This window comes from Dermacentor albipictus, chromosome 1 (assembly GCF_038994185.2).
Source record: "Dermacentor albipictus isolate Rhodes 1998 colony chromosome 1, USDA_Dalb.pri_finalv2, whole genome shotgun sequence".
Taxonomy (NCBI): Eukaryota; Metazoa; Arthropoda; class Arachnida; order Ixodida; family Ixodidae; genus Dermacentor; species Dermacentor albipictus.
In genome coordinates, this window is record NC_091821.1 from 442,614,049 (window position 1) to 442,626,259 (window position 12,211).

Consider the following 12,211-nt stretch of genomic DNA (forward strand, 5'->3'; position numbering starts at 1 on the left):
GATATGCAGCCTTCACACATAACTCTTTTCGATGGCCGCAATACCGCAGGCGGCACAGCAGCATTGGTCTAAGCATCGCCCAATTCTGGCAGAAATTGGTACGAGCCCTGATCCAAGAGTGGTATGTGGGCAAAGTGCAAACCATTCTAATGCTTGCCCGAAGTTAGAGCCGATATTTGGCGAACATTGGACAGTGCAGTAACCACTGTGTTTCTAGCCTAGGACCAGCGCTGAGCCATATTGTTACCCTTATCAGTGACAGCTTTTGACGAATGCTCTCTGCATGACGAATATGGTAAACATGCTGGCTCCAGAGTAAGCAGTTGTTTTCAGTGCAAACTTTTTTTACCAGTGGCACTTTTGATAGCAGTTGTCCCTGTATTGTGTACATTAATTAGTAACCATGAAAATCTGATATAGGTATATTAGTCAAAGAAGCAAAAGTCCTTCACACAAGCAAATAATTTCTTAGAAGAGCACTGACGTTTCAAAACAGTTTATTTACACATAAATAAGTATCGACAGCAATTTCCTGTGGACCTAAGTAGATTATGCTGGGTTACTTAAAACAGGTTGTTTACACATGCATGTGCGCCGAAGAGCTATCTACGGTGACCCTAGGTGGACGACGGTGGCTTAGGCAGCGCCTCTAGGATAGGGGTTGGGCAAGGTGCTGAAGGCGGTAGGCTGACCAGGGCTTTCAGGCCAGTTAGCTGGCGTCGGCAGGCTGGTCAGTGCTCGGATGACGGCAGGCTGATCGGGACCCTCAGGACAGCTATTACAGAGTAGTTCATTGATATTTGTTGCATCTCACACGGCGACTTGACCCTTGATTGCGGCAGATGTTTGCGCTGGAAAATAAAGAAAGATATTATCAGACATGTGGGAATGACAAATGTGTGTGGCAATGTTTTTACTGCTGAAAACTCTTCATAGTGTAAGAAAATAACTTTGAGGTGAGAGCTTAGAGTTGTCACTCAATAAATGTTTCTGGTAGGGCTTTGTTGGCCAACGCACTTTATATCGCATCATCGCATCATGTATTGCATATTGCCTAGAAGGTATTTGCAGTGCATTGAGAACACAAACACAAAACACATAGAACCTATCCGTATTGTTTACATCAGAGTTTTACACCCCCCATCCAGTCATCATAGCACATCAGAATTAAATATCAACTGAAATAAAATTTTGCAGAGCATAAAAAGTCCAGTTTCGTATAATGCAGCCATAGTGCAAACTTTCACTTGAGAAATAGAAGTGGTTGTGTCAGGAAACACCGTGAAAATACGCAATTTTTACAATGAAAGCAAGAAATACTGGGTCTCTCACTTGCCTGAAATTATGCTTCTCCTAGAACCGCGCTAACATGCGCCTTTCCTCAGCATGACTTGCGGTATCAGACAACACCATTGGAGCGATGAAATCAAAGTATGCTGAAATTTTGTCACATTCACTGACAGCCATTCTTACTTGCCGTACTCTAGGCTCTATTCACAGGCTGTTAATACGGAAAGTTAGGCAATTATAGCCACTGCCAGGTTTGCTTCGATAGTATACAGGACACCCCGCATAAGTGTGCCCGAACTTTGAAAACACGCAAATGCAACGTACCTGGACAGAACCAACGTAATGTCGTTTACCGTCACTTGCAGATACTCAAATTATTTTTTGCATTCCACGTCATTGCAGATTTAGTCTCATTTGATTTATGAACTTCTTGAATATTAGAATTCGATGAAAAGCGCCAACGAGAAAATTGTAGGGCAACATGAAAGAATATCGATAAAGTTTTCTGTTGCTCAATAGATACTACACAAAAGGGCTTTTTCGAGCGTGAAGGAAGCCCTCGAATACACGCAAAATTGCCGCGCGACGGACCCCTCGAGGAACTTTGTGTGTATCACAACGTGCCTTCACGCCTAGGGAACTTCACACAGCTATAGACTCCGTGCGCCCCTCCGGCGCACTGGATGTGGGCTGAAGCACACACACACGGCGAGTAAACACACCGGGACCAAAGGGGGAGAAACACGTACAGTAAGACAGACGCCCGTGTTTTACGTGTTTCGTCATCACGTCTAGCGCCATCACGTGTTTTTGATACGTGTAACCAACTTTCTCAAATTCACATTTTTTTTCGATAATAGCAGTGTAACCGCAGACGTATTATCTTGGAAGGTGATCTGTAGCCATACCCATACTTGTACCTGGAAGGTACAGAGAGGCCTCGCCACCATATCGACCAGCCTCTCTCCATTCCTAAATCGCGAAACTGATGGAAGAACACGTCTGTGACAGGCTGAAGTCGTGGTTGGATGTGCATGTAGAGTGGAAGCTGTCTTGACTAAAAAAAACCTGTGTAAGAAAACTTCAAATAAACGGTCGAAATCGTTAAACGAGGTCAAGGTTTAAAATCAGTCTTTAATATACAATCAACATCTTAAGCTCTTTAGTTCAGTTGCAAGAAACTGAATTTCAGCAGACATGCGCAACATTTAACATGTCCACTGTCTTTTCTGAGGACCTTGAAAGCATTTCTTTTGTACCTGTCTGTCTGTCTCATCATAAGTGACGAAGAAGAAAAACAGCCGCTCTTCTGCTACTTTCAATGCTTTTATAAACACGCTATTCCTTCTTTATTGTTTATTTGGTGCTTATCATTTTTCGTGAGCTGTTAGCTTGATGTCATTCACACATATGTTTCTCGGTATTATTACCTGCAATAAAATTAGACCACATGTTATTTTTATGTTTCCTTAAGCCCTCGACCTAAACGCAATATATGGAGGGCGCGAGCAATGGTTGAGGATCATTGTCATCATCATTAAAATGATCGCGTATTCTATGCACGGTGCGCGTGAAGCGGCAGAAGAAGAAAACCAGCCAGGGTGCGGACGCTGTACTTCATGGCGGAAGGTGAGAACACCGGATATTTTGTTCTGCGCCGACTCCTAAGTTTAAATATCAACGTCATCTTAATGACAGAGTTAGGCTGCTAGTGTAATGGAGAAATGGAAGAGATTTTGTAGGACCCGCTCGAGTTTCAAGAGGGCCAAGGCAACAGTAGTTGGCCGTGTTGACTGACATTTATTTTCTTTGCACCTCAACGTAGAAATTAGCCCACAGATGGACACCGTACAGGCGCTAACTGCTGAAAAACACTAACTATAGCTAGCTAATGTGTTCTGAACGTTCATCTTGTGTCGTTAATCTGCGGGCTCAAGTTCCTGATGCGCTGGAAGAGTTAATACCTGACTTTTCTTGACGTGCATCTTTTGTCCTAATATCTTGTATACTTATACTGTAAGTTACGTTAGCAGGTCACATAAGCAAAAGAATCGCCATCGACGCGTAGGCGTTTGCAATGTTCGTGTGTACTATTTCACTAACAGTTTTACTTTGACAGTTTTTCTCGGAGTATTTAGGCCTCACTAGATTCACGAATTAGTACAACGCATAGATAGTTCAGTTTCTTATCGAGGGTTTGTAACGCACAGGTGCTGCGTACGGGGCTTCAACTGCACTGTAGAACATTGCGATCAAAGTCAGCATGCGGTTTCAACACAAACTCTACGGGTCCTTTCCCTGCTTCCTTTTGTTCCACTAAGGCGGCCTAATGCCCGTGTCACGGGCGACGCGAGGGTGTCGGCACGAAGGGAATATCGCGAAGTACCCATTCCACGCCAGAAGTATAACTCGTGCTTTCTTCGTGCTGCCACAATATTGCGGACGCAACAGGCTGGTTTCTCCGTTCATGATGTGCGGAGGCCAAGGCTATCTCGCTGCGGTGACGGTAATCGAGCTAGGCTCAAGCAACCGAGCTTTCCATTCTCATTTGTGGAATTGCATGCGGCATCGCGACGTGGGTCGTTTGTTATACTCCGGCTTATAGCACCCTAAGTGTCGTTCACACTGAAAAAAAAATTGCGTATATACAGCGGCGAGGAATTTGCTGCCGCCGAATTACCGCGTGTTTCGCACTGCTCACCCTTGGAACCACCGGAGCCGCATTCGGCTCTCGAAATAAACCAAAAACAAGAAAAGCGCGCTTTTTTTTAACTACTATCCCATGATTTTCTCCACTCGCATCAAGTTGACGCATTTTTTATTGTTTGCGTCAGTTCGTCCTTCGCGACATAATAGCTTTTGCTTGACGTGGCGCTTGTCGTACAGTACCGAATAATTCCTCAAATTCTCTTCAAACGTCACCGTGGTCGTGACAGTCGGAAGATCCTATTGAAACGACTGCGCCATGCCGAGCTCGAACGTGGCCAGTGCCATTTTTAAGGGTGCCGCGAGGGATCACTCACTCGCGGGCTCACGCTCAAATTGGTACCAAATGAGGGCTTCCGGTGGCAGCTATGCAAGAAATTGGTTTTGAACCGATTCGAATAGAGAGGGCTTTTCCTGGCAGAACTTGCTACCGTTGAATTGGATTACCCGTCGCTTTACGCGCCGAGCACTTAAGTGTGAACGCTCCTTTATTCCCGACAGAAATCGCCAGCAATGGGACGCACAGGTGGCTATAAGCAATAAAACAAGAAGGAAAACGAACGGTGCAGGCGCCTCGCGTCCGCGCATCACTCGCGCGAGAAATCACGCCCTGTGATTCCAGCTTGAGCCCATGTTTTTCCATCGAGCGCAAACATCTGATGTCCCCGACGCTCCATCAACCAACGCCGTGCGTGCAGCCCGCTCTCTTGACTAAACATTGATGGACAGGCAACAATCACGTCTGCAGAGAGTATCTAGGGAATGCTTAACGTAGACATCATAGCCAGTGTACAGTGACATGTTTTTATCGTGACAACTTTGAAGGATCATTTCACGCTTACCTTTGTGTTTTCTATTAACACCCCTCTATATTTATACCGAATTATTCAACAATACACCTAGAAACATAGCTTCATTCTTTTGAAGCAGGGAAAAAAACCACCCTCGCATGCGCGCCTCACGAGCGGAGAGTCACATGGCTCTAGTTTTAACCACAAAGGAGCTTGGCTGCCTATATACTCGCTGTGAAATTTAGCAGGCGCTGCGCAAGCTACACACAAACAGCCATGGAAGTTAATCTCCCACCAGATTTTTACCACACATCCTGTACAGCGCTTTGTATTAAAATGTCCGCCAGCGGGATTCCGTCAGGGTTCCACAAGCATACAAGCCCCGTACTCTTAGCATTAAGCCACGGAGGCAGGCCTCCAGAGGCCTAATAGAACATCCTTACGAATTTCCAGCATGCAAGCACGTGAAAATGCTTGGTGAGTTTTCTGAACGCCTACAGTGTACCACTGGTCTGACTTCATGGCAGTATCGATGTGTCACGCGTCCATTAGCACTGGCGGCGCCCTGCTGTACGCCAGCGTTGTCACATGCTTCCAAGCCATCAGGGCGCTGTTACTTCTAACGAGCAGGAGTCGCCTTAAGTGCTGTGCTGTTGCACGCATTCCCCGGCAAAGTTCGGGAATTAATATCTAAAGCTGGTGTCATCCTTAGAATTTGTTCCAACTGAATCCGCATTGCAAACTCCACGGCTAGAATTCGTAAATTGATATTTGCATCATAATGTAGTTAAAAACCTAATTTGCAAATTTTTGTTAATTATTCGATTCTGCGTTTCAATTTTTTCTGCAGCTACTGTCCGCCGCTTCGAGTAGACCACCTAATCAACTAGGGTTGTGCTATCTGCCACAGGGAACATGGAATTATTTTTTAAAGTCTTCCCTGAGACACCCTGCATATCAGGATGCTTTATGGCTGCGTATGGCTACTGGTGTTGTAACATAGGTTAGTTATGGAGGCTGACAAAATAGGCACTGCCTCTTTGATAGGGGACTAGAAGAAGAGCGTGCAACCAACGTGCTTCATCGTCTTTCATGGCGCCGACCTTTCCATCCGCCTCCCCACGCTGTGGAAGCGCCACGTCATTGTGCAAATTAGCCTCCATGCGGAAAGTGACCGTCTCGATCATATCAAAAACTTCTTTTGAGTGGAGTCAACAGCAAGAAATGAAGCTCCTGAGGTGCATTGTGGCCGCTCACGTAGGCCCAGAGTACGGTTTCATACCCTGTACATAAACAACTTCATCGCGAAGACAACGATGGAGCGAACCAGGAGTCAGAGCTCTAGGGGACGACTTCCTAGGTTATGTCACTGAGAACGACAGAAAGCTGAGCTGGTTGGTAAGCATTCATTATGCAAAAAGGTGAGGCGCGCAGCCTGTGCACAAGAGAAGTGGACAACACGAACGCCGGCGTTCGTGTTGTCCGCTTCTCTTCTCTTGTGCCCTGTCTGCACGCCTCACCTTTTTGTATTAAGTCGCTGAGACGGCTTGTAACTTAAATACCGAAGCAGCAACTTTTCCTAGAGTCCACGGAGGTAGATGGGTGTCCAGATCAACAGGCAGTCACCGGTGTTGTAATGAACGTCACCTCGACCCTCGTTATGTCGCATGGTTCGGTACGCAGCTGAGTCCAGATGCGATAACAAGCAATCTGCAGTGCTTCTTTGGCTCTTTCAAATAGAACTCTTCCACGTGTTCGCTGGTCGGGCTATTATAAGCTACAAGTAGCATGACTTCAACTGTTGACGCGACGCAGCACCCGCAAACAAGTTCGAATGACGTAAACTGCGTGGTTTCTTATGCAGGAGGGTCATAAGCGAAAATCACATACAGTAGGATCTCGTGCCACGTCTTGTGCTCTACGCCGAGATACATGGAGAGCAGGTCAGCGAGCGTTCTGTTCAGACGTTCCGTTAATCCATTAGATTTAGGATGGCACGCAGTGCTCTTGCGGTGCTAGTTATGCGTTGACTGTTGCACGTCCTGCATTAGTTCGGCTGTCAAGGCTGCACCGCGATCGGTGATGAGGACAGAAGGTGCACCATGTCATAGGACGACGTGACGGACAAATAACTTGGCTGCTTCATAATAGTTTCTTCGCAGAATATCTTCGGTTTCGGCATAACGGGCTAAGTATTCGGTAGCGACGACTACCCATCTGTTCCACGACGAGGTCACACGGAATGGACCAAGCATATAAACCCACTTGTTTTTAGGAACGGTGCTTCAGGCAGATCCACAGCGTGGAGAAAGCCAGCCGGTTTAGCGAGCAGTTTCTTGCGTTGCTGGCACCCATGGGAAGTTTTACGTTCTGTTTAACAGAAGAAAACATCTGAGGCCTGTAAAAATTCCGTCGTATCCTTGATAACCTCTTAGTGAAGCCGAAGTGTCCTGCACATGGCTCATCATGGCAGGCTTGCAAAATGTCTTGGCACAGCATTGACGGTACGACGAGGAGGTACGTTTAGGAACCGCTTCCGCAGCTTTTGCTGTAAAGGGCGTTTTTGCGCAGACTGTATTAAGTTAACCGCGAACGAGCTAGCGAGGTAAAACAGTTTCAACTTCTTGAACGTGCTCGATCAGCGGTAGCAACTCAGGGTCAGCACACTGGCGCTCAGCCATCTTGAGGACGTCATCAACGCCAACAAATGGCAAGTCGTGGTCAGGATCCGAAGATGTCGTACGAAGTTATACACGTGATAAGCAGTCAGCGTCACTGTGCTTTAATCACAAATCCTTAGACTACGGCAATATCGTACTCTCGTAGGCGCAGGCTTCAAGAGGCTAGTTTGCCTGCAGGATCCTTGAGTTTGGCAAACCAGCAGAGCGCGTAGTGATCGCTCACAGCCTTAAACAGTCTACCGTAAAAGTAAGGCCGACTTCCACAATATTTATGATTACGGCTATACATATTAGTACTGAATAGGTATTAAGAGTAATTAGGGTTTATGAAAAACGTGAGTATTTACGGCAAAATAATTCCACCTAAGTAAGACTCCTTAAGAATAAAGAAGGGTAACGAAGCTTTATGGAGTTAAATATAATAATTAACTAGGTAACGGCACACTTAATCAGTCAACTGAATAATTAACATAATCAGAAGCAGTTACGGTTAAATTATTGAGCACATTTAAGACGAAGGGTGCTTCAGAATTATTAGGCCTACCTTTGATCGATTCGCAATTATTTTTATGAAAAATAATGAAATGTAATTAAGATGAATTAGACATAACTGAAATGACGATTACTATAATTTTCCCAATAATATTAATTCCGTAGAATTACGCTCACCAGTGCGGTAACTGCAACAGGAAATTCACACACTTGGAGCACATTGCGTGGCACAATGAGCTGGGGCGTACGTACCTCGGCTACTAATTCAATATTGTTTTTGCATGGTGCAAGATGAGCGACTGGAAATACTGCTTACGCATTTACTGACAAGTGTCATGCAACGCCATGCTCATCCTCTGTGACGCACGCTTGAAGTGGCGCGTCTCATTGCCCTGCCAAAAGTACGCCGATCTGTCGTGACGATCTGCCGTAGCGCATTCCTTATAATGCATGCCTTGAAAATGAAAAGTGTTTGTTTCCAGACCTGCCTATCGGGCTTCTAATACTGCACTTTGCCATCGACAAAACAGCCAACGAATAGACCGACGTACTTACACGCAGGCCTTTTTGGCGCCTGTATTCCGGCTACAGACATTAAAATCATCCTGATTATCTTATTCTTATTCTCAGGATAAGCAAATGGGCGACAAACTTTTTGTTGGTAGCATACATAGTGACGCACTCAAGTTCTCTTCCAATTTCGGTTAGACGGCCGGTTTGTTTTAAGATGGAACATTCGTACAGTTTCAGGTATTGACGAAAGCTACGTAAGCTTTGCCAGCACGGGCGGCGAAGAATCAGGATTCCAAAGCGAGGCCAGTACCGTCACGTAAGCGAAACAAATTTATAGGATTCTGATTTCCCTGCGTATTTTTATCACAGTCGCGCTAATAACGTCTGAAGTTATGTGGTGATACCGTTATGGCCTCATCAACTTCTGCTTCCGCAGATGTACGGGCAATCTAGCGAAAGATCTAGAAGCGGGTCGCCATTGCGTTGCCTTATTTAAAAAGAAAGGCGTAGGGGAGGGGGGGGGGGAGGTGGCTCTTCGCATGAAAGTGTCATGTAAAGGAGTTGTCAAAGTGAATTGTGGACCCACTCCGTCTTGTTTCGCGGGCGGAACTTATTGCCTTCGTCAACGACAAGTTGTGCGCAGTCAATAACTTGTGCAGCAAGGCTCAAGAGCATCGCACCTTTGTGAAGTAGTCGCATTTTCTTAGGCGTGGTACTTTTGCGCCATCTGATGCACTAATCACGGCTGCGGACTGTGATATTTGCGAATCACATTCTTGCTGCTTTTACCCTTGCTTTTCCCTTTTTCGCTGCGGCAGCCATAGAGTTTCCTACAATAATTACTAGGGGGAACAGTGACACCGCAATTGCTCAGCCAGCATGGGAATGATCGGAAGTAGATGGGCATGTCTGGTGATTGGTGAAAAACCACGTTGAGAGCAACGACGGTGTCAATGGCAACAATGAAATTGTCGTAGTATTGTCGTAGTATTCATAGCCGTCAAGTGCGGCATATATCAGCGTTGAAACTACAGTGATAAAAACATTCGCTCGTGTCTTCGCTCGTGAAGTCAGTTCGCGTAAAAAATTTGACTTACAGTTGATTAATCGCTTGGCGGTGGCCTCCAAAATGACTCATGGAACCTGAAAACGAGATGCATTTAACACGAGAACTGCCTTGACATCGTTGGCTTTATACTCGTTTGCATAGGTGATGAACTGCAAAAAAATGGTCTAACTTGATATATAGAGGTAATCTCAAATATCACGCTGCCTACTTGCTTAATATTCCATAATTTGTAGAAGACAATTTATTCTTGCAGAAATATTGAAACAAATATATTTTTAAAATGATTAGTTCAGATCATTGCAATATTATCCATGGCACCACCTCATGATACGTCTCCGCCACTGTTGAACGAACCTCTTTCCCGCCGATATGCATCACTGTACACGGGACTGGGTAGGTGCCACTTCTGTAAAAATCTATTTGGCGCCAACTTGCAGCACTGGGTATTCGCCAACCAGTGTTAGCTAGTCTTCAATGAACCTCTCTGACGTCAACTTGGGTCACTGGGTACGGGTCGCTCTGGAATGAAGAAAAAGATTTCTAATAGTTATCAGGTGCTTAGCGCAATGAAATCCTCGTCACAAGAGTTCCCCAAGGTCTTCCCCAGTGCATTCCGCAGTGTATTCGCGCTGCGCCACGAATGCACTGGGTGTGTGCCGCTCCGATATGTATGTGTAGGCAATGGCACGCCACGCTTCTCGTCTAGGGTGACACGCGCAGATTTCTGAGCGGCCGCTTGATGGCGCAGTGTGTCCAAAAAGAGGCGCTAGAGAGGAGCCCGATTGCCACGTGACGCGTTTCTCAGCGTTCTACCACGCACCGGCCTGCCATGCATTTCGGAGGCCACGGGTAGACTTCGCAGTGGCGACGCTAGTTGGCGCTGGGTGTTCTTAGAAGAGCGCGAGAGAGGAACCTCGCTGCCGTGCACGCCTCATACATATCTAGTTTTGATGGTGGCAACACGCTTTGTTGCTATATTGATTCACTGCTAAATGCATTATTATCGACGTTCGTCGAGGTATGCGTTCTGCAACATTTTTTTTTTCTATGAATACCCTGGCTGACCTTATCTGCGATACAAGATATAACTTGTAATTTCATGATGTGCGCTCCGACGACTTGGGCCCTGACTATACCATTTTTGAGAGTCCTGCTATTAGTATTGTGTCGTTACCATACCGACGCTGTCGTCATCGTCATTGTCACCATGACTGCAGTTACTATCTTTGTATATGCCCGCTTCTCTCTCGAAGTTTGTGTTTCAACATTTCGTAGGCCTTTTTGAGTTCGTCTTGGTTCGCATAATACAAATAACTTACGTGGTCATCCGGCAATGGTTTTGTAGATACTATTTCGTGGTCTATCTCATCTCAGTGGACTTGAGAATAAGGTATAGCTGGTCAAGAGGTACGAACCTATAGGCAATGCAAGGACAGCGGGAAGTTTGCAGAGTAGTAGCACATCAGCAATAAACGATGCAACGCACCAGCGCTTGTTGGCTAAGCCGAAGCTTTGTTACCTCGTTGAGCTGGAAACACCAAATCGTGCAGGGACGCAGGCGACTGGCTGGGGAATACCAAAGATTGCGCGAGTCTCCCTCACGACGGCAGCCGGATAGCCGCCTTGCCCAAAGGCTAGACAGTGCTTTTTCTTTTGCGTAACTGCTCTATAGACCGTTTAACTCCTTCCCTATCAGGGGGACAATAGGTGCTTTTTGTAGGTTACGCCAGATTTTTTTTTTCCGAAAGAACTACTGCACTCAATATTTTATGTAATGCAAAAAAGCACAATGAATTCACTTCTTGCGCATGCTAGTTTTATTAAGGACCTGTATGTCATAAAAATATATAAAATGTTACAATAAAGCTTGTGGGATCAAATTGATCAACGTTTTATATACACGCTTGTATCTACTAAGAAAATATGTAGCAGCAATGATGAAATATAGAAAAGGCATTGCCGGTCTTATAGGTACTATTTCCTAAAAAAAAATCAAGAATTTTCAGCGAACGGGTATTGCGCTATAAATATTTAACTCCAACCACTGCAGCTGGGCGTGCGGGGCTGCGGCCGCCGATGTTAGGGCCTGTTTGCGTCGTCATCCCTTTCAGAATCAAAAGCCGACGAAAATCAGCATCCTAAGACACGCTGACGCTCCATCCACTGATAACATCAGCTGCAGATGAGGCCGAATTACGAGATCTGCAATCTTTCGAAGAGCGCGCATCGTTCCGGCAGGCGGCCATTTCTGCCTTCTAATTTCACGATCGTAAAACTTCGGAGCCCGTTCAAAAATTACCGCCCTGCGGGAGCAAATAGAACTGCATTAAAAAACTATATCAAGTTATCCTCATTCCCATCCGATGAAGAGTGTGTGCGTGAGCGGCGTGGAAGTTCTAGAAAGCGACATCTCAAAGCATCTATAGCCTGCAACCATTTTTGCTTTCTACTTTGAGATTCGCGAAACTTCAAAGCGCGTTGAAATATCACCACCTCGAGGGAAAACGTGAACTGCTTAGAAAACAAAAAATATAATTCTTCACGACCAAGAATTCAGTTCGGCCGTGAGCAGCGCGGAAGGCCTAGAAATCCACGTTGCAAACCAACGTTAGCGAAGTGATGATACCCAATGGGCGCGATACCGAAAGAGTTAAGTAGGTTTTCGCAAT

At 45.7% G+C, this 12,211-nt stretch overlaps 1 protein-coding gene and 1 long non-coding RNA gene across 16 annotated transcripts in view; one reads left to right on the forward strand and one right to left on the reverse strand.

Moving 5' to 3' along the window:
* Positions 1-480: 480 nt before the first annotated feature.
* Positions 481-12,211, reverse strand: part of LOC135903087 (uncharacterized) — an 80,334-nt gene continuing 68,603 nt past the window's right edge. The window contains exon 2 of the long non-coding RNA XR_010564712.1: positions 481-851. This is a non-coding gene — a long non-coding RNA (uncharacterized lncRNA). The remainder of the gene's footprint in view (positions 852-12,211) is intronic.
* LOC135903086 (uncharacterized) overlaps positions 2,866-12,211 on the forward strand; it is a 164,141-nt gene continuing 154,795 nt past the window's right edge. For all 15 annotated transcript variants that reach the window (XM_065433455.1, XM_065433463.1, XM_065433460.1 and 12 more), the window contains exons 1-2: positions 2,866-2,919; positions 8,705-8,789. In XM_065433455.1, coding sequence (XP_065289527.1) covers positions 2,910-2,919; positions 8,705-8,789 — 95 coding nt within the window. In that variant the 5' untranslated portion in view covers positions 2,866-2,909. The remainder of the gene's footprint in view (positions 2,920-8,704; positions 8,790-12,211) is intronic.